Here is a 27717-nt window from a genome sequence, read left to right as displayed (position 1 = left end):
TAGAGCTTTTTAAGTGTATAAAATTCATAAAGATATTCAGAAAGTGCAAACTCCGGAGGTACTAAGATTTTCCTTAGCATAAACACTTTTTACGTGGTGAGAACGAGAGGGCTAGTAATTTCCTAAGCCCTACTTATATCTGGTTGGTACCCTATCATATACTGTCAATGTAATCGAACTATGTAATGTATTAAAATGCAGTCATTATCTAGGACACCCAGAACATGGAATTCTACGCTGAAAATTGTTTCAATATTCGGTTCATTTCAATGATTTTAGCAAGGTCTGATAGTAAACAGTAAAATTGTAGGTGTCAAGGGTCACTATGGACTATAATGTTAAACACTTAGTTCCCAGTGTGAAATACTAGATAATAAAAAAAAGATCACAATACATTTTTGTTAACTGTGCGTATCAAATGTGGATGATAAACCATATTATTTTTCACTAACATTTATAAGATCACAAATGTGAGTAGTTAGGGGGGATACCCTAGCCTCAATGGGAATTATCATTACAGGACCCCCTGGGACAATCTAGCCTCAATGGAAATTTAACATGGAGAAAAATCGTGGGACAATCTAGCCTCAAGGGGAATTTAACATGGGAAAAAGTCTTGGGTCACTCTAGCCTCAAGGGGAATTGAACATGGTGAAAAATCGTGGGTCACTCTACGTACAAGGGGGAATTTAACATGGGGGAATAGAGTTTGGGTTTGTCTAGGGACAAGGGGAATTGAATATGGGATTTTTTTTTTTTTTTAAATTTAAATTTAAATTTAAATTTAAATTTAAAAAAAGGGGTAGGCAATGGAAAGGCTATCTCTTTTCGAGAAATATGGCTGGCCCTGAAAAGGGCCTTTGGGTTTATGTTAATGTATCCATTAACATAAAGGGCACCGCATTGGTCTTCTTCTTCTTGTTCTTAGGCTGCGTCTCACTGTTGGTCCGTAAATCAGCACTCTTTTCAGGCATCCTTGTCTTTCAACGTAGATCCTACGTATCCACAGACTGGTGTTTGTCCTGTGGACAACGGCCCACTTGGATCGGACATACATGGGTATGTCCGTCCTAAACATCATGGAAGACACAAGGGTGGATGACTCAACTGTGGTCCACATCTTGAAGCGACGAGAACAGGTGAATCAATGTAGTGACTGCGATTATTTATAGGCAGAGGTAGGATTGAAACGGATTGAGTTCATTCACCAATCCGAACACGCGTTACAAAATTCAGTCAGCTCGCATCCAATCCGAAGAGAACAGTTTGTGACGTCAGTTGGTCTATATAGATTCGCTAGCGCTTGTGTGCAGTCAATCTATGCGACAGTGATTCAACATGACGGAAACTCAGAAAACGATTCATTGGGGTGCACCAGCAGGGGAGACTGCCCAAGGGAACCCGGACTTACTTTCAGAAGAGGTACATTGGGATTTTGTGGATTTTCTTACCTCGCAAGAATTTGTTCAGGAACCTTCGTTACCTTCTTCATTACCGCAAGTGGAGAATTTTAGACAGAGACAGAAAGAAGAATTGGAGAAATTTATTCAACGACAAAAGGAAGCGGAACAAGCTTTTCTCCTACAGCAACAGCAACAGCAACAAGAAGAGGTAAGAAAAAAACAACAGCAACAACAGCAAGAAGAAGTAGCAGCAAAGAAACAAGAGGGTGAAAATCAAATGGCTACGGTACTGTTGGACATTTTAGCGGAGTTAAGAAGTCTGAAACAAATGTATCAGACTTCTTTATCACGACCGAAGAGAATACGACCTTCCCGAGCTAAACACGCCAACCCTGTGACTAAGCCTATCGTACCACCCTTAGTGATTTCAACCCAATCATCAGAAGTAGGCCTTGGCCGTGGCAAAGGCTTAAGGCAGTTAAAGTTGATTGGTTAAACTCACTCCTACACCATAAAGAAAAAAGGCCCTTTTCAGGGCCACCCACATTTCTCGAAAAGAAATACAATTTCAATTTGCCAATAACTCAAAAAAAAACCCCACCCATTTTACCCTTATAGTACGTGTCTGTGTATGAGTGCGTGAGTGTAGCTTCTTATTTTAAAATCATAACTCAAAGACACTTACCTTATATCATTAATGTATTCTTTTATCCATTTTTTACAATCCAATTCACAATTCACAACGCAACACTGTAATTAAAAGTTCATTGACTTCTTCTATCTCCTTATTTAGTCTCTCTGTTTTTTGAATTTCTTCACAGTCGCACTCTTTTCCTCTTCTTCCTCCTCACTTTCTTCCCTTCTTCTTTTCTTCTCCTGTTTCTTTTTCTTCACCTGTCTGCTTTCTTCCTCTGAAAAATCCCTCTCTTCTTCCGAAGAATCCCTCTCTTCTTCTGAAGAATTCTTTTTTTTCTTCTGACTCCTCTTGTTTCTTTTTTGGGCAATCTGGAGACCAATGTCCTTTTTTTACAATAATAACAGGTATCTTGACTTTTGTCCTTTTTAGCCCCTGTTTTTGTTCTTTTTTGACGGTCTGGACACTCTGAAGACCAATGCCCTTTCTTCTGACAGATATAGCAAGTATCTTGACTTTTATCTCGAAAGGAAGGAGAGTAGTCCGTGGGCTGGTCTGAAGAGAATTTTCTAATGACCCATCGCAAAGCTCTGACGAAACGTTCGATTTGGTTAGTCTCTTCCATCGTTGTGCTCGGCTTGAGAGTGAAATGAATAGTGAAAGGACAAGACACACACCCTTTTATATACGTTGGTCTGCCATGACTATAAATTAGTCTATGGTGTTTAAACTTGAGTCATTTGACGTTTTGCACTCAAGATGAAACGATCCTATTCATTTGAGAAGAAAGAAGAAGAAGAAAGTAAGAGGCAGAAACGTGATCTATCGCCTCGAACCAGGGCTGAAATCTTGGCACAAATTCATGCCAGTGATTTTGAAGAGGACATGAGTGAACCAGAATCCGAACCCTCTAAACCAAGTTCACCACCCTTAGTCAACCCTGAAAAGTACTATTCCATTCGAGAGACAGAAAAGCGCTCCTCTAGAAAATTTAGAACCACGGCTTACACCTACACGGTGAAGTTTAAAGATTTCAAGGCCAACGTACCCTTGGAGAAAGCAGAAGGGCTTATCACCGAGATGTGGGATTCTTTGCTCACCGCACTCAAGCGACAATGTCAACCCAAAGAAGACGATCGCTTGACACTATCCATAGATCACGACGGTTTGAAATCCCCTGTTTGGATCGAGTTTAGCAGACCCGCAGAACTAACCCCTTCCAAAATCATGGACAAGATTCAACACGTACAACAATCTAATGACCAGTTTGACATCACCGATGGTAAAGCCACACTGAAAATGGCCCACGTCTCTCCTCCTCAAGGGACTGGACGCAAAAAGATGTTATTGGTGGACGACCTTCGCAACACCAAAACAAGTCTCGTCCGAATTCACAACCCTCAAGACCAGATGTGTTTAGCCAGGGCTATTGTGGTGGGACGAACCTATGCCAACAAGAACGACACGACAGAATGGAAAAGAGCCTGGAAAACTATTCGACAATCGGACCGAGCCAAACAACGAAACGAAGCAGAACTCCTGTTGCAACAAGCTGGTCTGTCCAAAGACACACCCTGTGGCATTCCTGAGATGCAAAAATTGCAAGATGTCCTAGCTCCACGCTACACCTTGAAAGTGCACTCTCAAGAAATGCGTGGACCTCTGTTGTTTCGAGGGAAAGACTTTAAGGACGGAAAATACATTCATGTCTATCATCACGATGACCATTTCGATACCATTACCAGTATCACTGCATTCCTGGGATACGGTTATTATTGTGAGAAATGTGATTATGGTTATAACAATCGAGAGCAACACAAGCATTGTGGATGGAAATGCCCAGGATGTTTGGCCTCTCCACCCTGTCTGAGCGAAGAACCAGTGCCTTGTTCGACTTGTCTGCGCACGTTTGTCAGCCCTACCTGTTACCAACAACATTTGAAAACACAAGGTTCACAGAAGAAATGTGCTTGTCAACTCCTGAGATTGTGCCCTACCTGTGGACAAGGCATACTTACCAATAAGGCCAAGGCACACGTATGTCGAGGAAAGAAAAAATGTCACATTTGTCACCACATCGTGGACTTGGAACACCAATGCTACGTGCAAAAATACCAACCCCCACCAGAGAAAGAGGACGGTCACAAGAAGAAAGGCAATTTCATCTTTTTCGATTTCGAATGCATGCAAGAGACCGGCATTCACATTCCTAATTTCTGCATGGCTCATCGAGCGTGCGAGAAGTGCATTCAAGAACCTATCTTCAGTCATTGCCCTCACTGCAGCAAAATTCCCGGAGGGCGTGAAAAAATCTTTCGAGGACCGAACACATTAGCCGATTTTGCCCAATGGGTCTTAGATCCCATCGACAAGACGTGGAGCCAAGAGGACATCGAACGTTACGGAGATTGTCATCGTCATGCCACGGTGATGGCTCACAATTTCTCCGGATACGATGGACAGTTTCTTTTGAGATACTATACGGAACAAGGCACCGAACGTCCTAAAGTCACTTTGAACGGAGCCAAAATCATTTTCATGCAAGTGGGACAAGTGCAGTTTAAAGATTCGATGAGCTATTTGGCCATGCCTTTGAGTCGAATGCCTAAAACGTTTGGAATGACAGAAATGGCTAAAGGGTACTTTCCACACTTTTTCAATACGGAAGCCAATCAACACGCCGTTCTACCCCATTTACCTGAGGCTCACTATTACGACCCCGACAACATGCGTACCGAACAACGAGAAGCTTTCTACGCTTGGTACCAGGCTCACGCCTCGGACCCCTTCGACTTTCAGGAAGAAATGTTAAAGTATTGTCGTTCCGACGTGGACATTTTACGACGTTGCTGTGGAAAATTTCGAGAACTGTTCATGGAACACGGAGGGGTCGATCCTTTGAAAGAAGCTTGCACCATTGCCAAAGCGTGTTCCTTAGTGTACCGCCAACGATTCATGCCTGAAAACACCGTGGCTGTCATCAGTCCTCAAACGACCCACTATGTCAAGCGTCAATACTCGGTCAAAGCCCTACGTTGGTTACATTACTTGTACGACAAAGAAGATAAATGGATTCAGCATGCCCGCAACGGAGGAGGCGAAAAGACCATCGGAACGTATTCGGTCGATGGCTGGGACTTAGAAAACCCCAAGATCGTGTACGAGTTTAACGGTTGCTTATTTCACGGATGTCCCGTCTGCTACCCTGACCGTGACACTAAAAATCAGTTTTTACAACGGACCATGGAAGACCTGTACCAGGACACTTGTCAGCGACGCCTAAAGTTAGAACAGGAAGGATACCAAGTGGTGGAAATGTGGGAACACGAGTACGATCACCGTATGAAAACTGATCCCGAGTTTAAACGCCTCGTGGAAAGTTACCAGTTCATGGACCCGCTGAACCCGAGGGATAGTTTGTACGGAGGAAGGACCAATGCCACCTGTTTGCTGTACCAAGCCGACGAAGAGAAAGGAGAAGAAATGAAATACTTGGACGTGTGTTCGCTGTATCCCTACGTGTGCAAATATTGTCGCTTTCCTGTAGGGCACCCGCAATTGCTGACGGAACACATCGACCTGAAAAACATTCGACAATACGAAGGCTTGATCAAGTGCAAAGTTTTGCCTCCCACGAACCTATACCATCCCGTCTTACCTCATCATTGTCAAGGCAAACTGATGTTTCCCTTGTGCCGTACTTGTGCCGAAACGTGCAACCAAGACCAACCTTGTCAGCACAGCCAGGAAGAACGTGCCTTGACGGGAACCTGGGTCAGCGTAGAATTGTTCAAAGCTCTGGACATGGGATACCAACTGTTAGAAGTGTACGAAATTTGCCACTTTCCCAAGACACAACAATACCACAAGGGTGATCCCAGTCAGAAAGGCATTTTCGCTGACTACGTGGATGCCTTTTTGAAACTGAAGCAAGAAGCCAGCGGCTATCCTTCCTGGTGTCACACTCCCGAAGACCAAATACAATTCAAAGAGAAATACTACGAACAAGAAGGCATCTCTTTAGACCACATCGAAAAAAACGAAGGCAGGCGATCGTTTGCCAAAGTGATGTTAAATTGCTTGTGGGGTAAAATGGCACAACGACCGTGTTTACCCAAGACGGAATATTTGACAGAACCTTTCCGCTACTTCCAGATGATTCACGACAAAACCAAATACATGAAACACGTGGACGTCGTTCGCGAGGATTTAATCTTGGTCAATTACGAAGAAGATCTGGACTTTGTACAAGACGACCCTTTTGGAAATGTCATCATTGCGGCTTACGTGACAGCTCATGCTCGCTTAAAATTGTACGAAGCTTTAGAACTGTTAGGAGAACGCGTCCTGTACTTTGACACGGACAGTTGCATTTACATCCATCACCCGATTCAACATCACCCTGACATCGAAGGAGACCGTTTAGGAGCCTGGACAGACGAGCATCCCGACGACAAGATTCTAAGTTTCGTCAGTGGTGGTCCCAAAAATTACGGCTACGAATACCGGGACAAACAAGGAGAAGTGCACACGACGTGCAAAGTGAAAGGACTGACTCTGAATCATCGTACCAGTCGAGTGGTCAACTTTGGGGTATTGAAAGAAGCCTTGCAATCGGGAGAGGATGGAAACTTTAAAGTGACCACTTATCAACCGAACAAGATTGTACGTTTACCCACTCACCACATCGTCAGTCGGCCCCTAGAAAAAGTCTATCAAATCGTGTACCAGAAGCGAGTGAGACTTCCCAATCACTTTACGTTGCCGTACGGTCACGTCGGTATTGGTCTGTATATAAAAAGGAACCCTAGGCAAGATCGATAGTTCATTGTTCATTGAAGTAACTTACCATGTCGTTGACGAAGAAGAAACCAGATTGGTTAGGACTCAAATGTTGGACATCACCGAGACCAGGGTTTTGAGGCTTGGACACAAGAGGTGGCCCAGTATGCACGAGAGTTATTCAAGGAAAAAAGTTACTTTTCAACCTGTGTTAGTGACGGTGCCAGAAGAACCCGTCACCCAGGACAGGACTGACGTGGACAGGCCTGAAAGACCCTTTCGGGAGGACACTTGTGTGACCTTACCCCCTACTATAGAACTGGTTAGAACTTTACCCAAAACATGTGGTTGTTGTACAGACACTTGTTTTTATTCCACGTTCATGGTTATCATGTGCCTTTTATTCTTGTACTTAAGCCTTTGGCTTTTATGTATTTTTGTCTTTCGTATTCATGTTTGAAAAAAACATTCAATAAACGTGTTCTGAAAAAGTATATAAACTCTTGTCTTGTTTGTTTTTCGTGTCACAAGTGACATTCCTCACACTATGGCTACCTCTACTGTCTCTGCTCCCTCTTCCTCTACTGTCAAAGTCATCGACGAACACTTAGATCGTGCCAGTTGGGAGGCTTTGTATCTTCGCCATACCTTTAACATGCTCAATGCTGGACCTAGCGGTTCTGGCAAAACCGAATTCGGCAAACGTTTGATCGAACATAAACATCATTTGATCGATCGACCACCTCAACGGATCGTGTGGTGTTACAAAGAGTGGCAATCGGCGTACAGCCTCTTGCGAGAAAGTCAAGGCGATTCCATCGTGTTTGTGGAAGGCATTCCTAAAGAAGACGACGGCATCGTCTCTGACTCCCGTCAAACCCATTTGGTCATTTTCGACGACATGTTAGGAGAAGACGAAGAAGAAATTAAACTGTGGTTCACGCGCAAAGGGCATCACCGTAATGCCAGTGTCGTTTACGTCACCCAAAATTTGTTTCAACAAAGTAAAGCCCATCGCACCATCAGTCTCAATGTGCATTACGTGGTCTTGTTTAAAAGCCCTCGAGATAAATCGCAAGTGCAAGTCTTAGCCAAACAGTTAGGAACGCCTTGGCTGACTCAGGCGTACGACGATGCCACTCAAACGCCACACGCCTATTTACTCGTCGATTTGAAACCTACGACCCCCGAGGATTTGCGATTTCGTACCCACTTGTTTCACCACTGGTGCCAAGACGGAGGGCCTGTCCTGTACACGTCTCCGTCCTCGACTTCATTTCACTCCCCATAAAAAAATCTATAAAAACCTCAGACCCTTTCTCGTCTGTCTCACACAGTGTGAACATGACGTCCCTTCAGTCGCATCTTCCCGTCAAATTGATTCGTGCCTTGTATGGCATCAGTCGAGAAAAAGATCCACAAACACGAGCTCGTGTCTTAGAAGCTAGTCTCAAAGAAGTCTTACGATGGTTCACGGTGACGGCACGTCAATTACTCCAAGGAATCATTCAGATTCCTCATCAAACCAAACGCTTTTTCGATCGAAACAAAGTCGCTTTGGTCCAACTGGCCGATCCCCGCATCGACACTCAAACCAAAAAACAAATCATTTTGAAACCTGGAGGGAGCGGTACTCTAGGAGGGGTCATCATTCGCTCTCTCTTAAGATGGGATCCTAATGCCCCCAAAGTTATCCCCAAGAAAAAAGTCCAACGAAGCCCCAAGAAGAAAAAGAAAAAGACCAGGTCCCCAAGGAGAACTTCTCCAGTGGCAGGACCCTCCTCTGACCAGACACCACCACCACCCCGGAAAAAGAAAAGAAGCCACCAGAAAAAAAAACAGAAAAAAGTCCCCAGAAAAAGAAAAGTCCACAGAAGAAAACTAGTCGCAAGAGAGGCACTTCGGCCAGGACGCAACCTTACACTCGCAAACCACGACCAGCCACGGCGGTGACCGTATCTCCGGCATCCTCACGTTTGTCCACTTCTCCGTTGATGACACCAGGAACTGAAGAGTACTTGGAGACGTTGATCACACCAAGAACTTCTCCGTTGATGACCCCCAAAAGAACTTCCCCAGTGGCAGGACCTTCCAATTTAGCGGCAGTGGCTGCTGCTCACAAAGTACCTTCTCCCAAAATCATGAAGTCCATGAAAGATCGGGCATGTTACAAAGTTTACTGGATTTGTCCAAACATGAACTGGCTCGATTTAGTCCGTTGCGTACCCCTGCAATGTCATGCCTGTCCTCAAACTAATACGACGTAAAGACAATCAGTGGCGACGCGTTCCAGTATAAAAAGGCCTGTGACCAAGTAGGGGTATCAGTGAACTTGTAAAAGATGTCACCTCCAAGAAGCCAAAAAAGAAAGAGACAAAGGCAGACGCGTCATCCGACAAAGCGCTTAGCCAAGCATCGACATTACCCTAAGAAAAGACACAGTCGTTCCAAGAAAAAGAGGCGTCAACAAAGGGGAGGATTCCTTGGCGATTTTGGGAAAAACATTGTTACCTTTATGACAAAGCGATAGTCCCAAAAAAGACAAAAGGGTGTGTGTTAAGTCATCGACGTTAGTGAATGTCCCGGAACCCACAAGCAAAGATGTCACCCTCCAGAAAACCCCAAGGAAAGAAAAGGAAAGGACTGCCACCACGTTTAGCCAAACATGGGGTCATGATATCTGTCCTGTCCAAAGCTTCTCCACCCCTACGAAAAAAACTCATTCAAACGGCCTCCAAAGAGGTCATCGATACCGTGTGCGAATGTTGTCTGAACGTCTTGAAAGGCACGATCCCTTTGTCCAAACACCAGAAACAATGCTTAGGCAAACATCGTCACGTTCTTCGCCAAATGGTTCAAAAGAAAATTCCCATTCGTCAAAAAAAGAAGATGTTGGTCCAACGTGGAGGCATTTTACCCCTCTTGTTAGGTCCCATACTGAAAGGAGTCTTGGGAACCATGTTGGGAGGACTGGTGGGAGCAAGATAAAAAGGCCGTCGGAAGTCCCAAGATCTCAGAATCGACCCCTGACAACCCCATGGAAGGACGAAAACTAGCTTTAGTGCCTTACAAACGATGGATGGAATACCATCGTTGGCAAGAACAACGCACCCCGCATTTACCTCTCAATCCCAATTTGAGCGAGATGTCCCAGTTACAACACGAATTGCAGTCCTTGATGGATCGCCAAGATTTGTCAGAAACAGAAAAATCGCAAAAGTACGGTCAACTCTTGCAACGACTGCAACTCTTTTACCAGAAAGCTTTAGACGAAAAAGCTTTACCCACTCTGAAAGATTTTAAGACCTTGATGAAAAGTCCAGCACCATCACCAGTACCAGTACCAGTACCATCACTACCCGTGACCAAGACAGAAAAAGAAGAAGAAGAAGAAGGGTTTCAAACTTCACCAGAAAAAGTACGCAAGTTAACAACACCACCTACCTCCAGAATTCAATGGATTAAAAAGATGATGGTCACCCCTTCTTCATCACAAGAGAAAAAGAAAGTGAAGACAGAAGTGAAGACAGAAGTGAAACAAGAACCGATATCCCCCGCTCAGACATCCTCCTCTTCAACACCTATTGCCGGTCGCACACGCAAAGCATTGCAATCCAAGAAAATACCCCAAGAGAAAAAGAGTAGCATCCTCCAAGAGTGGGTGCCTTATTAACACACCAACCAACACAAAAAAATGGAAAAAGTCTTAGCCAGCATTTGCTACGATCCCTCGCATCCTGCAGGTTACGCAGGAGTTCAAAAATTGTATCGTGCTGCCAAAACTCGACTGAAAAGTCTCCGTTTACCTCAAGTGCAACGATGGTCACAAGAACAAGCTACCTACACTTTACACAAACCCATTCGACGCAAGTTTGCCAGAAGTCGCACCCGAGTGGAAGGCATCGATCATCAATGGCAAGCCGATTTAGCCGATGTCTCTCATTTGGCCAGCTACAATCGAGGCTACAAATATTTGTTTTGTGTCATCGACGTCTTTTCCAAATTTGCCTGGGTCGTGCCCTTGACTTCCAAATCGAGCAGCGAGTTAGTGCGAGCCCTGCAACGGGTGTTGAAACAAAGCGGTCGTCACCCTCCTCGATGGCAAACGGACAAAGGCACCAAATTTCTGAACCAAGCTTTCCAAAAAGAATTAAAGAAACGTGACATTCATTTTTTTACCACCGAGAATCCCGAAACCAAAGCCAGCATCGTGGAACGTTTTCAACGCACTTTGAAAGAACGCATGTGGAAATATTTTACGCATCACCACACTCTGAAGTACATCGACATCTTACCGCACCTGGTGCAAGCGTACAACCAATCTTACCATCGAAGCATCGGACGTGCCCCGCAAGACGTGACTCCCGAGAACGAAGTGTTGGTGTTTGAGCGCCTGTTCGGTACGTCCCCGACGAGGGCTGTCCCCAAGAAAAGTGGAGAGTTGACCGTAGGAGATTGGGTGCGCATTGGCAAAACCAAACGCACTTTTGACAAAGGTTACTTACCTAACTGGACGACCGAATTGTTTCGCGTCACTGGACGAGTGCATGGCCGTCATGCTGCCGTCTATAAATTGGAAGACATGAACGGAGAAGTGCTCAAAGGAACGTTTTATTTGCCCGAGTTACAACGTGTCACCAAAAAAGAAGACGACGTGTACGACATCGAAAGCATTCTCGAACGCAGAACCCGTAAAGTGGGCAAACGACGTGTCAAAGAAGTCAAAGTACGTTGGAAAGGATATCCACCCAGTTTTGATTCTTGGATCGACGCTTCACAAGTCATCGACTATAAAAAGAAGTGACCATCATGCCCTTTCACACAGCAGACGCAGCTACGTCGACCACTCCTCCTTCACCTAGTTCTTCTGTGCAAGATTTACAAAAACAACCCTTGTGGGTGTGGTGTGGAGAACGTGTGCCTAAAACGCAAATCGTCTTTTTCTGCCAAATCTTCGTGGTGTATTGTGTCATCGGGGCAGCCATTGCCAATCTGAGTTTGCAACAAGGAGACAAACAATTTGTGGACCATTTTATTGAGCAGTTGCATCGGTTACCTGCTTCCCAATCCCTCCCTGAAATTCTCCTCGAACGGGAACCACGGGAACCTTGTGTCCAGTGCCAGTGTCATTCACCACTCCAACAACCACAACCAGAACCCCATTTTGGGCGGAGACACGCCTCTGACGTCCAGTAATATCCCCTCGGACAGCCACAGAACTCTGGAATTATGAGTCACCAAAACCAATTTTACTTAACCTTACCCAGTGACAGTTCCATGGAGGTGTTTCCCAAGAACACGTTGTGCTGTTACACGGCCAAATTACCTCAGGCCATCCCCTTAGATCACGAAGCCCATTGGGAAGTGGCTTTAGTAGAAATGATTCACCCAACCCAAGTCCTCAATGTCCTTCCCAATCAAATTTTTTTTGATGTGGAAGTTCATGACGAGCAAATGCAACAGTGGATGGATAGCAATGTCAAATATGACAAGAAAACCCGTACACAAAAGTACACCACCTATCACTTGTTCATTCCCCCAGGCTATTATTTTAGTGGTCAACATTTGGTCAGCACCATAACCTCCAGGTTTAATGTCGTGTTTCTGAAAGCTTTGGAGCATGTCAACAAAAGTGTCACCATGGAGTACCACAAAGCAGCTCGTCGCTTCTTGATGAAATTTGAACGAAGTAAAATCATGTCCATTTTATTTTGTCCTGAATTGTTTGACATGTTGGGCGGAGACATGGACATGAGAAAGACCATGATGAAGAAAAACGAATTACCCATCGTTTACGACAACGAGTCTTTTAGCAAGTTATTTCGTGCCCCGGTAGAACTGAACCAAGGACTGAATTTGATGTTCGTGTATTCCGATGTGGTGGAGTACAACGTGGTGGGACACACCTCCGTACCGTTACTGCGTGTCATTCCTTTCAAAGTAGATTCTGCCACGAACGCTGACGAGGAAGGTGGAAACACTTACCACGTTCACCGCGAATTTGTCCATCCTCACTATTTGCTGGTCAGCAAGTCGTATTTGGATACGGTCAACATTGCTATAAAAGGAGATCTGGGACAAAATATTTCATTCGCCAAAGGAAAAGTCACGGTGAAACTCCATTTTCGAAAACGGTTCTCTCACGAATCGTAAGTAAGTCATGTATCCAGTGTACCGAGGGGTTGCTCGACAGCGAGGACACGGTTTAGGAGATATGTTAAAATCGGCCTTTCGTTCGGTGGCCCCGGTGTTGAAACCGATGGTGACACGCGGATTGCACGCCTTGAAAGATGCGGCACTGACGCAAGGCAAAGAATTTCTCCAAAATGTCATCATCGACAAACAAAACCCTAAAGAAGCCTTCATGAGGGCAGGCAAAAATGTCTTGCTGCAAACGGGTAAAGACATTTTAGGCCGACAAGACACACCTATAAATGCCCTGCACGCTACCGAGTCAGGCATTCAGCAAGGACAAGGCAGAAAGAGACGACGAAGAAAACACCCTTTCACCAGACTTCAAGCGAGAAAGGCAAGGAAAAGAAGAAACGTTCGAGACTTAGACGTTTTCGATTATTGAGACCCAGAGAAAAAATGATGCACCGAGAATCTTGCGCTTGTTCCAAGACGGAACTGGACCTGTTTGCCATGCCCCCCACGATGATGACGATGCAAGAATCCCAATGGGTGGAACTTCACCCCGTCTCCTCACTGACCGATTCCGCTCCCATCGAGTTTGAAATCAAAGGACAGCCCGAAGATTACATCGATCTGAATAGCAGTTACTTGTACCTGAAAGTCAAAATTCTAGATAAGACTGGAGGTCCTATAGACGATGAAGCAGTAGCTCCCGTCAACAATTTCATGCATTCCTTGTTCAGTGGAGTGGACTTGTACTTGAATAACAAATTGGTCAGTAGCAGCATGGATACTTACCCTTATCGTGCCTACCTGGAAAATCTCTTGACGTACGGAATAGATACCAAGAATACTCATCTCAATGCCTGTGTGGTATGGGAAGCTGACGAACCTACCAAGTTTGAAATATTGGAAACTGATGAAAAGAAAGACAACAATGATGGATTTGTAGAACGAAGAAAGAGAATCACGGGAGTCGACACAAGTTTAGAACTGATGGATCGTTTGCATTTGGACATGTGGTTGCAAGAAAAGTATTTGCTGAACGGGGTGGATGTCCGCCTGAGACTGAATCGGAGCAGTACCGCTTTCCATTTAATGGCTGATAGTGACGGTTACAAAACCAAAATCCAAGAAGCCAGACTCTACGTACGCCGTGTGGAAGTATTACCTAAAGTGGGAAACGACATCAGTCAGACGTTGAGCAGAACGACCGCCAAGTATCCCATACGACGCGTGGAAGTGAAAACCTTCACCATTCCCAAGGGACAGCGATCCATGATCGAAGATCATCTGTTCCAAGGACAGTTACCCAAACGTTTGATCGTTGGTATCGTCGAGAATACAGCCTTCAACGGAGCTGCCGAAAAAAATCCTTTCTACTTTCAACACTTTGGCGTGTCCAAAATCGAAGTCAGTCGCGATGGCAAAACCTTGTGTACCCGACCTTTCGAACCTGACTTTAAAAAGAAGAATTACTTGAGATCGTACTTGTCCTTGTACGAAGCCACCGGACAGTTAGGAACCAATACTAGTCACGGTATTACGTACGAGGATTATGCAGGAGGCTATGCTTTGTGGGCTTTTGATTTCACTCCAGACCAAGGCAGCGACGAGGGACATTTCCACCCTATAAAATCCGGCCAGATTCGTGTGGAAATTCAGTTTAAAGACCGAGACCCTGATGAAACGGTGAACGTAATCCTGTATGCAGAATTCGATAATACGATAGAAATCAACAGTTTGAGAGAAGTCATTCTAGATTACTAGAAGCCATGGAAGACTGTTATCCCTCTTTACCTAGTGGAGAAACTTTAGACATGAAATGTGAGGAGACTGTGGAAAAAGAAGAAGTGTTCATGATGAAGTCAAGATGGCCAGAACAAGAAGCCCATTTAGTCTCCTGTTTTGCCAAACACTTGGTCGACAAAATGACGGAATTGATCAAGAAAAATTGCTATGGATGTCAAAACGATCATCGCAGTCAAATTCAACACGATAGATGCCTGATGCTGAGTCAAGAAGAAAAATTGGACGAGTATCTGGACGAAGCTTGGAGTCTCATCTCGAACAAAGACGTGTTGCACCAGTGGTATAAAGACTTGCGTGAACATTCTTGTCCACCATTAACCACTCAAGAGATCCATCGTATCGAAGCTCTCCTGAATCAGAGTGAGGAGACGAAACGAAGAAACGGTTATTCGTCAGACATTTTTAAGCAAAAAGTCAGGATCGAATTGACGACTGTGAAGAAGAAAACACACAAATCAATGGATACCTGGGAACTTTATTACCTTTTGAACCACAGTTCGTATACGGCTTCATGGAATCCTGTCGTCTGTGCTAAAGATGAACTCCCTCATCGCAAACCTAAAGACCATCAAGCTTACGTGATCAACACGGACGAAAGTCATCTCCCAGGAACCCACTGGGTAGCCGTCTACTTTCCTCAAGAAGGATGTGTGGAATATTTCGATTCGTACGGATTGTCCCCTTTGGAAGACGATATCATCGACTTTATGAGAAGAAATGCTCAAACCACCCGATTCAATAATGTGAAATTACAAGGCACAGATTCCTTGGTGTGTGGACAGTACTTTGTGTATTTTCTGCATCATCGCAGCCTGGGCTATTCCTTAGAACATTTAGTGACTCATTTTGATCCTCGTTCTTCTTCTAGAAACGATGTGAAAGTAGATCGATGGTTCTGTGACCATTATGCTTATCTTTTGTCTCAAGCTAGGAAACGTAGTGTCCATCAATGGCCTAATGATTTCCAACAGTGGAAATCACAATTTCATTCACAACGTTGTCAGCCCTGTTTAAAGTAGATTGCCAATTGAGAAAAAAATGTTTGTGATTTGAAAAAAATGTTTGATGTTATCATGTTGGATTATTGTTAAAAATGTTAGAGTTGTTGTTTAGTGTTAAGTGATTTTTGAATAAAAAATGTTGTGTTTTGAAAAAAAATGCCTTTGTCTTTTGTTTAGCCATAAGAATGTTGGATTGATGCTCTTTCATTTCTTACTATCCCTCTCATGACACTCACTGAACGTTGCTGCTCGAAAACCGTGTGGGGGATGTTTTCCTTCACGTCCGCGCTTTGACTTTAAGAACCGGGGTTGTTTCCAGTCTAACCATCCATTGTCGACTCATCCTCCTAAGAAGATGTACTCCAAACTAGCTAAGCTCAACGAAGCCTACGTGAATTTGCATAGGGTCAGACACAGTCTGATACCGAAGCCAGAAGAAATAGAGAATGTGAGAATGTTAAAAATCACTGAAGACCTGATAGAAGAACTCTTCAGAGAAGAAATGAACAGGGAAAAAGAAGAATGGACAGAGAAGTACAGACTTCAGAGACAGCAGCAACAGCAGCAGCAGCAGCAGCAGCAACCTGAAGCTGACAGAGGCTTTGTCGATTGTCGTATCGACACCAAAGAGTTCTTCTTCTCTTTCCGAAGAAGCAGACCTATTGCCAGAAAGTCTATCCTCAGAGGACATCGCATTCTTAGAAACTAAAAAAGATTGCCATAGCAAACAAAAAAAACCCAGCCCTTTTCATGGCTACCCCAATACTCTAGAAAAGAAATAACGATCCATTTGCCAATGTGTGTAGGTAGAGTAGTGTAAATATAAACACTAACTCTTTATTGATAGTGAGAGTGTATGTGTTTGTGTGTTTGTAAGTGCTCACGTACGTTGGTGTGGATAGTAGATTAAAATCATGTTTTTTTGGTGTCTGAGGTGTATATTTGGAGTTAGATTGGATTGCTTTGCGTATGTAAATAGTCTATTGAAGTGATTTATAAAAAATTTTAAAATAGTGATAGGCAGCATAAAAAAGTGAGTGAGTGTTTCTTTTAGGTCGGCGCGTTGTTGTTTTTGGTCATGATCTAGGTAAGATCAATTTTATGTTTTTAAGGGGATGTTTTCCATCACGTCCGCGCTTTCACTATAAATTGAAACTCGCTCGGCAGTCTAGCTACCCTTGTTGATTGATCAACACCAAAAATGAACACGAGACTGGAGAAACTGTTGGAACTTCATGTGCATCTGGAATATGCCAGGCGCATATTAAATGAACTGGCCGCGGAAGCCATTGTGGAGGAGGGAAGGATAAGAGAGGAGGAGGAAAGAAGAAACAAAGAAGAGGAGAAGAGAAGATATAAAGAAGAGGAGGAGGAGGAAAAGGAGAGAAGAAGAAGAAATTTCAGAATCCCAGAAACCGAAAATTGGGATTCTGAAGCCACATATCCTGCCTCTGCTCTCTCCCCCAAAAAGGTAAAAAGTAACTGGGGGACAAGATGTGTATGTGGCGCCAGGCCTGGAAGGTGTCACCATTAACCAGGTGTCCATGAAGTTCCAAAAAAAACCAGCCCTTTTCAGGCTACCCCAATACTCTAGAAAAGAAATAACTATCGATTTGCCAATGTGTATAGGTAGAGTAGTGTGAATATAAACACTAACTCTTTATTATTAGTGAGAGTGTATGTGTTTGTGTGTTTTTGTTTGTAAATGTTCAAGGAAGTTTGTGTGAATAGTAGATTATGGGTTTCTTTATTGTTTCTTAGCGTATGTGGAGAGTATAGTTTGGGTTTGATTATATGAAATGAGAAAAGTGGGGGATGTTTTCCTTCACGTCCGCGCGTTGTTGGGTCATGATCTAGGTAAGATCAATTTTATGTTTTAGGGGGATGTTTTCGTTCACGTCCGCGCTTTCACTATAAGAACCCACAGTATTCGTCGTTCAAACCATTCTACAAAGAATATGGCTTCTAACCAAATGGACAAAATACAAACATTGCAAGACGTTTTAGACAATTTAGGAATGATGGAGCAGATGTTAATAAGACTCGTTGAAGACCATTATTCCTATAGTCCCCATCGCGTAAAGATGGAAATTAATAACTTAAAAAAGGTAATGGACAAGATTAGTGGTGTGATGAAAGAGATAAAGGAGGAGAAGGAGGATGAAGAGGAAAGAATAAGAATAAGCAAATGGAACGAAAAAATTGAAAAAGAAGAAGAAAATGAGAAGAGGAAGAAAGAAGAGGAGGAAGAGAAGAAGAAAGAAGAGCAGGAGAAAAAAAGAATGAGAAGAAGAGAAAGAGTGTAGGAGATAAAATAAGAACTTGGTGGAGAAAAAGAAGAAATTAGAAGCAGAAGAAGAAGAAAACCCAAAGACCCTTTTCAGGGCCAGCCATATTTCTCGAAAAGAGATAGCCTTTCCATTGCCTACCCCTTTTTTAAAATTTAAATTTAAATTTAAATTTAAATTTAAATTTTTTTAAAAAAAATAAAATCCCATATTCAATTCCCCTTGTCCCTAGACAAACCCAAACTCTATTCCCCCATGTTAAATTCCCCCTTGTACGTAGAGTGACCCACGATTTTTCACCATGTTCAATTCCCCTTGAGGCTAGAGTGACCCAAGACTTTTTCCCATGTTAAATTCCCCTTGAGGCTAGATTGTCCCACGATTTTTCTCCATGTTAAATTTCCATTGAGGCTAGATTGTCCCAGAGGGTCCTGTAATGATAATTCCCATTGAGGCTAGGGTATCCCCCCTAACTACTAATGTGTTTACACATTGTGATGCTAGACTGGTCTTGATATCTTCTACAAAAGAAATGACACTGATATGGCAAAGACTTAAAAGTTACCAGTCAACCTGACTAATCCAATTGCCTGAGCACTCAGATTAACTATACAAAAATGTTTAGGGCAAGCTCCCGAAAGATCCATAAAGTAACTGTATCTCAACTGAAGAGTTCCACAAACCTCTGTTAACAATAGCAGCCAATCTGATGCAAGATCAATTGATTAATATTCAATTATCTCGCTCATGATATCAGCACATCTTCTGAGCATTACCCAAATAAGACAAGAAATACAGTCTCCAGAGTACTAAGAAGCTCATACAATCAGCTGTATGATCAACTCAGTAATATGCATTCATCTTGCTCATTAGTAAACCACTCTTAGTGCTTGATCTCTTTGAACAAAAAAATATTCAAAATATGGCCTCCAGAGTAATGGGAAGACAGGTGAGCTAAAACTTTCTTATAAGTGATGTGTGATGCATACTTTACACAAACTCTGTGTGATGCATACTTTATACAAACTCTAGCCAGTGAAGGACTGATTTTGGCTATCTAGCCAATGAAGGACTCATTTTGGCTACCTAGCCAATCAAACTATAGTAACTAAGAAGTCATATAATGAACAGAAAGATTATTTTTTGGTACAAAGATTCTGAAGAACATTTTCTAACACAAAGACATCTGGCTGATTTGCTAACCTTATCTTTCTTATCTCAATCTGGCGGACACGGTCATGATGTCCTCCACAGGGGTTCGTTACAAAGAAAATTAGGGGTATCTGTCTGTGAATCAAATGATGGGGGTTCTAACAGGTTAGACCCCCCACATCCCTTGATTCGTGGACAGATACTCCTAATTTTCTTTGCAACGAACCCCTTTGGTACAACAGAGGTATACCAAAAGAACTTCACTCCTAAAGCAACCTAAGGTCTCTCCAACTTGGATAATGCATCATACTTTCTCAGTCTCTTCTCTTTATCATATTTGGAATCGACACTCTCATCTTCATCTAATTTCTGCTGTTTCTATGACAGCTTCACACCTTGCAAATACTTCCATACGCTTAAAATTGTCACTGCATAATGTATTTGAATGCTTATTAAACATATTTTCCAGTACAGTTCTGGAGTATTCATTGACCAGGCAAATGCAACCTTCTCCAACTGGTCAACAGTAGCCTGAAACCCTTTACATTTGGTTATCATCATCAACACGATCAGTGCTTGGGGCTGTACACCAGTCCAGTTCCATCTGTGAGGAAACTGTTTTGACAATATTCACACTGATTTACCTGATGTGTGGATGAGTGGTTTAAAACCTATCCTTTTGTGCCGCAATCATTTACTGTACCTTGCCAACTGTTGTTCTAAACTTTAACACTATAAGTAGTTTTACCAAAGTCAGCTCATTCTGATTACTGAGTAATATGCAACCTAACCTGAACTGGTCAGATGTTCAGCAGCACAGTGCCTCAACGACCACACTAGGTCATGAGACTGATGATGATGATGATGATGATGCACCTTAATTATCACAAAATTTCCGGACAATACTTATTGATTGCCACGAACTTTTACAATTATATATTGTCACTAAATTGGGTCAACGATAGCAAATTCTGGGTCTAATCATTAATTGTACTGGAGGTAGTTTGAACTTTTTCCAAGATATGGTGGTTTCATTGTGACATCGTAACATGATGCTTGGTTGGCCTCGCTTAACAATGTTGATGTACTTTACGATGATTTATGTGTGTGAGGTGTATTTCTCAGGACATTTATATAATCATCTTCCAAGAAATATTAAATGATACAGAGCAAATTAAAGTGAATAATTGCAACTTAAAGGTATATGTGATCAATTCTCAAAAATGATTTGTAGCATATATAGTCATTACCAAATGTATGTGACCTGTACGACTTTTACTTTAATCGCCTTATTCAGAATGTAGGTTGGTGCATCAAGCCGATTCTACATCCCCGAGATTGCAGGGGATGGACACATCAGCAAAACTGGAGAAAAATAATTATGTCAAATATCTAACCAATTATACTATAGTTACCTTAAGTTAGCTCTGGTTTTTTTTTTGTATAAATAATTTTTTTTAAACAGGAATAGAACTGTAAGGAAAACCTTTCATTGGGTATATAGAAGCAAAAATATAAAATTGCAAGGCTTTGATCCAAAGTGCTTATCAATATTATCCTTTATTCAAACACATAATACTTTTACAAGGAGAGAGAGAGAGAGATGCTTACATCATCATGGTTTGGGGTAAATTGGTTCTTACAAATGGAACAGCACCTTGTTTTTTCAGCACCTGAAAATTGCAAGAACGTTTTTTTAAAGTGGTTAATCTTCTGCTTCAAGTACATTTTAAGTATTCTAAAAATATTTTTTTATATATAATTATCTCAAGGAATGATCTCAAAAACATTTTGTTCCAAACCAACTGTACATGTATCTGTCATAAAATATCTGAAAAATTTGTACAGTGTGGTCTCATCTATCTTGCTTTTATTTGTACTACTGTTATAAATACATCAAAGTATGAAAATACCTATGCTCATTAATAAGTCGAGTCCTCCTGCAAATGACATAGACCCTCAGCAGCAAGAGAGTCAACCGGCCTGAGGCGGCCAGACATGGGTGAAAAAATTGACGCCAAAAAAATACATGGAACCGTTGGAATGACCAATGAACAGTAACATTAACTATATGACACATCATTTCTTTTTTTGCTATAAAATGTGAATATTTTGATTTGATATGAGCAGCAGGGGCGGGGGGGGGGGTGCGTAATTGATCTAAGGGGTGCCGGACGAGTCTTTACTAACTTGTTCAACAGATTGTTCCCTAATTTGATCAATTTTATTGTTGTTAATATAACGTTCAATGTAATCTTGTTTATTTTTAATTCTTACAGCATCTGAAGCATTTGTTATCTCGAAGTATCTTTTCAACGCAAGATATTTTCTCCCACCATAAGCTACACACAACTGTGTTTTTCCTTTAAGTCCAACTCCACAAACCAGACACGGTTTTGAGCCGATACTTCCATGTCGAACACTCAGATTTAGTTTATCTGGCTGTGTCTAGAGTAAAAAAAAAAATGTCTCTGTTACACAGGGTAGTCTATGTGCTGGAGCTTCCAACAGCATCACAAAAAACAACAGCGTCACCAGGAATTATCAACGAAGTGAAGAAAAAACTTTACACCAGTTTGATCTTGATGTTGAATTTATTATGACGCTGAAACAGCGACAAAAAGATCATTGCGCCTGCTGTAACACAATAATGTTGTGGCAATATTTTCCTAATGATGCATGACAATTTACCATGGACAGAATTGATAGTAGTTTCAGCCACACACACGCAAATGTCATTCTGACATGTCTTGAATGTAACAGACGTAGAGGAGCTTCATTCTTCAACGCGTATGATTCTTGTTCGCGTTTTTTGTTGGCGCGTGGGTGGTGGGCGCTAGCTTTTACTACGCCGTATCAAGTCTGGTGGTAACTGGGTGTTTTCGGGAATTACCTGTAATTGTTCACGCACAAATCCACGTTGAGGGGCTGTTGAATTTAATTCATAGATTGGTGGCTGCGTAGTAGATCTTACCACTCTGAAAACATTATCTATTGTTACACTCCACACAGGATCAGTTGCTCTTGCTGTACCACCCTCAAGTTCACCAGGTTCATATAAATACCTCACTGTTACTTTACTACCCAACACTGGTTGTTGTAGCTGATCTGGTAAGTTTCATCGTGGTATGTGTTTTTTCGCAATTTCATCGGCAGGTTTCATGTTAATTCTGATCGTGACCTCATTGTTTAACGTGGCGCATGTGAGGTAGTCTTGCAACCTATTCACAAGATCTGTCCTGAATGTACAGTAATTCTTGGGCATATTGAAGTCCAAAGAGTTGTGCAAGTGTTTGATTAAATCGTTCAATGATTGCCTGATCGCGATGTATCGCGGTGTGTCCACGTCTGATCTTAACGTCTTGTTGATGCATAAGCGTTGTTACTGCACAGAGAAATCCTTTGCCAGTATCAACCTGTAGCTCTTGTGGCCTTCACAAAGGTCCACGATGATAAATTCATTAAAATGCTCATGCGACCTCAGTTACTGTTTTAGACTATAAAGGTTCAGCCTCTTTGTATCTACTTGCAACATCTACGACAGTCAACGCGTATTTGTATGTGTGCCGTTTATGTGCGTCATGCTGTAAAAACAAGATATCTGCCTGATGAACTTCATTTGGTGTGGTGACATCAAAATGACCATATTAAATTATTTTGGGACGTGGAAGATAAATTTGCCAAATGGCCTGTGGTGACAACCAATCTGTGGCCACAGCTCGCGTGACACCTGTTGCATCTGCGAGTTTTTAATTGCTGATATACCTCTCCAGTATCCGATTGGACCATAATAAACCGACTCCATTATGTAATTGTTGGCGTTTAATTACCCTCTCCCAACACTATTTTACCTTTCATAGCCGATCTTATCAACCATTTCGCGAATGATTTTCGTATGTTTTTATTTTTTTATCAAATTCAGCGTGCGATTCAGTTTGACATCCATGATATGTCTTTGTTGTATCTCTGGATTTTCATACGCGACATCATGAACATCGCACACTTGATCAATCCCATTTGCCGGAAATTCGCCTGGTTTTGGTTGATTTTTCCGTCAAATCTAATATCAAGGCGAGTTCCCGGACCACAATAATTATATCCATGGAAGATGTTTTCCCCCAGGATACTTAGCCCATGGCATTCCATGTATTTTTCCAATTGCCTTAGCAATATCGCCACCTTTTCTCGCAACAGGAATACTCACAAACTTATATTTTGTGTGCCGCATTTTACACATTTACCTATAAGTGCCGACTTGTTATTTTTCAACGTAATTGCTCTCAGAAATGTTTTATCAGTGACCGTCTTGCATCTAGCGCAATATAAACTCATGATCATAAATAATATATCTGTACAATATGAATGTGATTGACTTTTCAGCGACACGTGAGCAAGCACCCGTCAAGCATCATCCAGTGTTGACAAATTCCATTCGAGCTATTACAATTGGTCCATCTGGGTCGGGTAAAACCCAGTTGTTGCTCAACCAGATAATGAGGTGGCTCAAATGGGACAAAGTTATCTAGTAGCGCCATCTATGGATGACCAACGATGGTATAATGTACTTAAGGAATTTGACACCGCGGACGATGTTATTGAATTTATCAGACATCGATAATGTGCCATCCGTCGAGGATCTTAACGGGGATGTCAACAATCTAGTAGTTTGCGATAATGTCGTGCTTGACAAACAAGCAAATCCAGACAGAATATTTAAACGGGGCAGACATAAAAACACAGATGTTATTTACGTCACCAAGCGGTATACTCAGATTCTCTAAATGATCAGAGATAACTTTTTTTGTGTGGTTATTTAAAAAGGTTAATACACAGACGCTACGAAATATTCATGCGAAAATGGTGTTCCACGCGACATGGACATGGGTAAGTTTAAAGATGTCTTCACAAATGCTCAGAAATCTCCACATGGATTCATCATAATAAGTTTACACGATCCAGCAGCATGTTATCGAATTGGTCTAGATAAAATCTTTTATTAAAGAAATGCATTTGTTGTATAATGAACCAGGAAAACATCAACGAGATTATCTCTACGATCGAACAATTGCAGCAAGATGGCATCGCGATTCAAGTCGAAGTTGAAAAAAATCAATGATGATTTTGAGATGATACAGCAACGACGTGAAGAGGGAAGATATACACTTGCGGTTCAGTAAAGATTTATCAAATTACTCCAATGCGAAATGGAATTGTCGTTGGCGGATTTACACGTACAACATGATATAGCTCAATTTGTTCCATTGGCAAGGGTCATTGAGAAAATACAATGAGAGCTAACTAATACGACTTGTGTTGAGTCTACTAATATTCACGCAGAATGAGAAGAATAGCTCAAACAACACCATTTAATGACAAAATAATATAACGACAAACAAATGTTTCTTTTTTTTTTTTTGGTAACTGGCCGAGAGAGGCCTCAGGGTCTGTCAAGCACATACAAACTAATAGTCAATTCTAAACCATGTGTGATGTGTTTCAAATAAATTACTGACTTGTTCGGTTAGACAAAAACATATCCGTGACAGTAACAGGTTATGACATCGTAAAAAACAGGATTAGTTGGCACCAACACAATCAAATGACCTCGCGGGACATCCGGATAAAAACTATAAAGAACATATCCCTGCTGGACCTGCCCTAATTCTTGCCCAGACGAGGTATAGATACCGTCAACTACGTCACAGACCAGATTTACAGAAATTGTCGAGTTGATGTTGACAATGCCCGATGATACATGACCACTGCCAGTTGGATCGTTATTGTGTCGGAGAATATTTGGAGGGGTTGTAACTTCCCTCATGCAGCATAGATCTTTGGAAAATATTCGTCAATTATTTCATCGTGATTCTTCCTCATTTTATCGATATCCAACCATGGTAATTTGAATGTACGCAATTGGTCTTCGGTGATCTTATAATTATCAAGAAATACCTTTTTATAATTGGGTTCATTACGGGCTGTTCTGATAATTTATTCTGTTCAATTTAAGGCATCTGCGTTGACACGGTTAAGATTTAATATTGTACTAATATTTTTTGGGTTAAGATCGTTATTGAAATATTCTTTCACACACTGCTTAAGTAGCGCTCGCAGCTTAAGTTGTGTATGTTCATGTTCTTTCGCAAATGCGCTGGAGATTTGTCTATTTGAGGAATTGATATGCTCCTATCCAGATGTGACCATCTAGGGAAGAGTCTGTCGTCCTTTGATTCTCTCACAAAACTAAATGTTTTCAGCAAATGATCAGATCGCATATTGGATGTAGTGGTCCAATAGAACTCGGTGTTGCCAGCGGCCATCCCAGCAGGGTTCTGATCAATCAACGACTTATATATGTCAACGGCGTAATCCACCGTCGATATTTCTATGGCAGCACTCAACTTTGGCTTGTATACTTTGATAGTGATCTTTGATTCTTTTATTCCTTGATATAATTCTACGCTGAAGTTCATCATTGATTTGTTCGATTTCATATGATCCTCCTGGAAAACAAACGACTTCCCACTTTGGGGCTTGCCCACCATCTGCATCAGATCCTGTTTTATGCGAGAATACCGGTTAATTATTAGCATCTAATCTACCAAATGATTTTTCTCTGACATTTGGCCAACTATAATAAAGTCGTAATTGTGCTAGTGCGATTTCAAGTGACCGACCATTACAAGCCTTTATGGAGTTGGAAAACCAATATCAAATTCTGGGTGTGTTGATGTTGCTGATATTATTGTGGTAGTCAGCGGTGTTGTATTAACGATGATCTGTTCCAGTTGTGCCGTTATTTCTGCGGTCACTATTATCTATTATTTTAAATGTGGCGTTAGCAACGGTGCGTTGGAATTCCTGTGGTATCGATAATAAATATCCCTAATTGCATCAAATTCATTGTCTGATATTGAAATTTATCCCCGCTGACAGTATCGATGATACATTTATGCACGCATATGTCACAGCGTAAGTTATTTCCGAGTGCTAGTGCAGTTTTTTACTGGCACATGTGGATATTTTTTTCGCGATAATATTGAGTAGACCAGCAACACTGACAAGAACGACGCTGATTCCGACCACAGGCGATATCATGTGTGTAACTGATAACGAACCAATTAACGTCGTTATTCCAGTGACCAGCGTGGAAACCACGTATACAATATTGTCGGTGACAATGATTCGTCTTTGATAGTTTTTTGCTTTGTCATGTTTATCGAAGATTTCTTCCAGCGATACCTTCCACGCACATGCCTGATTATGCCGAAAGGATTGTGTGGGATTCATTATGGTATATACTAAGTTACCACTTGAGGTGTTGCCATGACGAATTCCAGACACCACCAATAAGTCATTGCGGTTAGGCTTTCGTCTTCTGGATCCAGCATGAATATTTCCTCGGCATTTTGATTTAACATGACTGAAACGGTTTCGGAAAGTTTATCTGTGGAATGACGCCATAGACATGTCGTAAATATCCTAAATTTAGCGGGGCTAAACACGGAGATACTGTACAACCCCGTAACCTGAGCAGTATGTTTAAGCTGTTTTCTTTTGACCACGCTGCCAATCCAGACGCTGCTGTGTATACCGAGTTGATGAGCAGCGTTGTATGAACAACATGATTTTGAATCGCTTTGATTTTTTTGGCACTGTCAACGAAGCGTGTGCGAATTTCAGTGAGCTTAATATCGACGACCGTTGGATTTCCAAAGAAATTATCTCAGGTTTAATTAATGTTTCTACTAAAATTTGCATCGCGGTTACATGATTAGTTTATTCAGATCTGTTCGTGGTCAATCAATCATTGATTGTCATTAACGAGGTCATGATCAGGTTTTGCTGTTGTCAACGTACTTCTCAGTTGCAGCATCATAGTTTGATGTTGGTTCTCTCTAATTAGCAATGCTACTTCTGTTCATGTTGAGATCGCCAGTCATTGTATCACCGGCTTTAGCAACATACTTACTGATCTCAGTTCTGATCATGGTGTTATTGTTGTCTACATATTTTTTGTTGCCACATCATCGTCTGATTTTGGTTCTCTCGCATTGATAATTGTATTTCTGCTCATGTTGAGATCGCCATGCATTATGTCTTCAATTCTTCTAATACGCCCGGAACTCTCTCCCATGATTGTTAGAAGCGATTCCTTCGAGTCTTTAATCTCACCGGTTTTAGTAAAATCACTAGGTTATCTTCAGTCGCTCCTGGAACTCGGAGAATAATATATGTCAATGAGATATTGCTCTTCTTTAACCGTCATTGCTGATCCTGAAAAACAACAACTTCATTTGGGTCACCACCAGCGAGATGCATTACATCGGCAAGTTCATCTCGTGTTTCATATTTGGATAAATCAATGTCACTGGAACCTTTGCGAGTAGAAGACCTTCCGTAAAATATCTACCATTATAAACCATTAACCTGTTTAAAACGACTGTTGTGTGTGACCCTCCTGTAGCCCGAACTGTGGCCCAATCAATAACAGTTTCTCAACAAAAATA

The 27717-nt window shown here is 41.9% G+C and overlaps 1 protein-coding gene across 2 annotated transcripts in view; it reads right to left on the bottom strand.

Annotated features, from left to right (window-relative positions):
• Positions 1 to 27717, bottom strand: part of LOC149779518 (fatty-acid amide hydrolase 1-like) — a 126018-nt gene that overhangs the window by 63489 nt on the left and 34812 nt on the right. For both annotated transcript variants that reach the window (XM_089940230.1, XM_089940231.1), the window contains exon 7: positions 20819 to 20880. In XM_089940230.1, coding sequence (XP_089796356.1) covers positions 20819 to 20880 — 62 coding nt within the window. The remainder of the gene's footprint in view (positions 1 to 20818; positions 20881 to 27717) is intronic.

Source organism: Sinohyriopsis cumingii, chromosome 17 (genome assembly GCF_028554795.1).
Source record: "Sinohyriopsis cumingii isolate HCF-2022 chromosome 17, ASM2855479v2, whole genome shotgun sequence".
Classification (NCBI taxonomy): domain Eukaryota; kingdom Metazoa; phylum Mollusca; class Bivalvia; order Unionida; family Unionidae; genus Sinohyriopsis; species Sinohyriopsis cumingii.
Note: the sequence above shows the minus strand (reverse complement) of the source record. Positions and strands in the feature narration are given on the sequence as shown.